Source organism: Hyalella azteca, unplaced genomic scaffold (genome assembly GCF_000764305.2).
Source record: "Hyalella azteca isolate HAZT.00-mixed unplaced genomic scaffold, Hazt_2.0.2 contig6760, whole genome shotgun sequence".
In the NCBI taxonomy this organism is placed as follows: Eukaryota; Metazoa; Arthropoda; class Malacostraca; order Amphipoda; family Hyalellidae; genus Hyalella; species Hyalella azteca.
The window spans coordinates 22,394-23,464 of record NW_025936910.1 but is presented as its reverse complement, the minus strand read 5'-3'; the positions used below and the strand labels follow the sequence as shown (position 1 = coordinate 23,464).

Sequence of the window (1,071 nt, the reverse complement as noted above, 5' to 3'; positions counted from 1 at the left end):
AGTCATTCCATTGCAGGTTTAAAGTCATTCCATTGCAGGTTTAAAGTCATTCCATTGCAGGTTTAAAATCATTCCATTGCAGGTTTAAAGTCATTCCATTGCAGGTTTAAAGTCATTCCATTGCAGGTTTAAAGTCATTCCACCGCATGCATCTACCTTCAACTACTGTGCCTGGTCTATCTCTATCTTATCTACGGTATCTATCCTTCATCTACTGTATATTTTCATTCTACTTTATCTACCTCTATTTGCAGTATATACCTTATATAACCTATCTACATATATCTACTTTATCTACCTTATCTAGCTTATCTACGTCTATCGATTTTATCTACCTTATTTACCTCAATTTACCTCATCTACGTCTGTCGATCTTATCTACCTCTCTCTATTTTTTCTACCTCTCTACTTTATCTACCTCTGTCTATCTTATCTACTTCTATCTATCTTATCTACCTCTATCTACTTTATCTACCTCCATATACGTACCTCTGTCAATCTTACTACCTCATCTGCCTTTCTATATTATCTACCTTATCTACTATATTATCTACTTCTATCTACCTCTGTCGATCTTATCTACCTTATCTACCTCATCTACCCGTGCGGCAGGACGCCCTCACGATGGACGGCGACGATATACAGGACCAGCTGCCGCTGGTTTGTGTTTTCACACAATCTCTTGTATAGCCTGTGTAGAACCTGAATACCTGCCTGTATACCTGCTAGATACCGGTACATACCGGTTCTTACCGGTACATACCAGTTCTTACCGGTACATACCAGTTCTTACCGGTACATACCAGTTCTTACCGGTACATACCAGTTCTTACCAGTTCTTACCGGTACATGTCGGTTCTTACCGGTACATACCAGTTCTTACCGGTACATACCAGTTCTTACCAGTTCTTACCGGTACATGTCGGTTCTTACCGGTACATGCCGGTTCTTACCAGTTCTTACCGGTACATGTCGGTTCTTACCGGTACATGCCGGTTCTTACCAGTTCTTACCGGTACATGTCGGTTCTTACCGGTACATGCCGGTTCTTACCAGTTCTTACCGGTACAT

At 41.0% G+C, this 1,071-nt stretch overlaps 1 protein-coding gene across 1 annotated transcript in view; it reads left to right on the top strand.

The window, feature by feature from the left end:
• Nucleotides 1–1,071, top strand: part of LOC108670447 (solute carrier family 12 member 6) — a 38,101-nt gene that overhangs the window by 28,370 nt on the left and 8,660 nt on the right. The window contains exon 20 of the mRNA XM_047880995.1: nt 613–660. Coding sequence (XP_047736951.1) covers nt 613–660 — 48 coding nt within the window. The remainder of the gene's footprint in view (nt 1–612; nt 661–1,071) is intronic.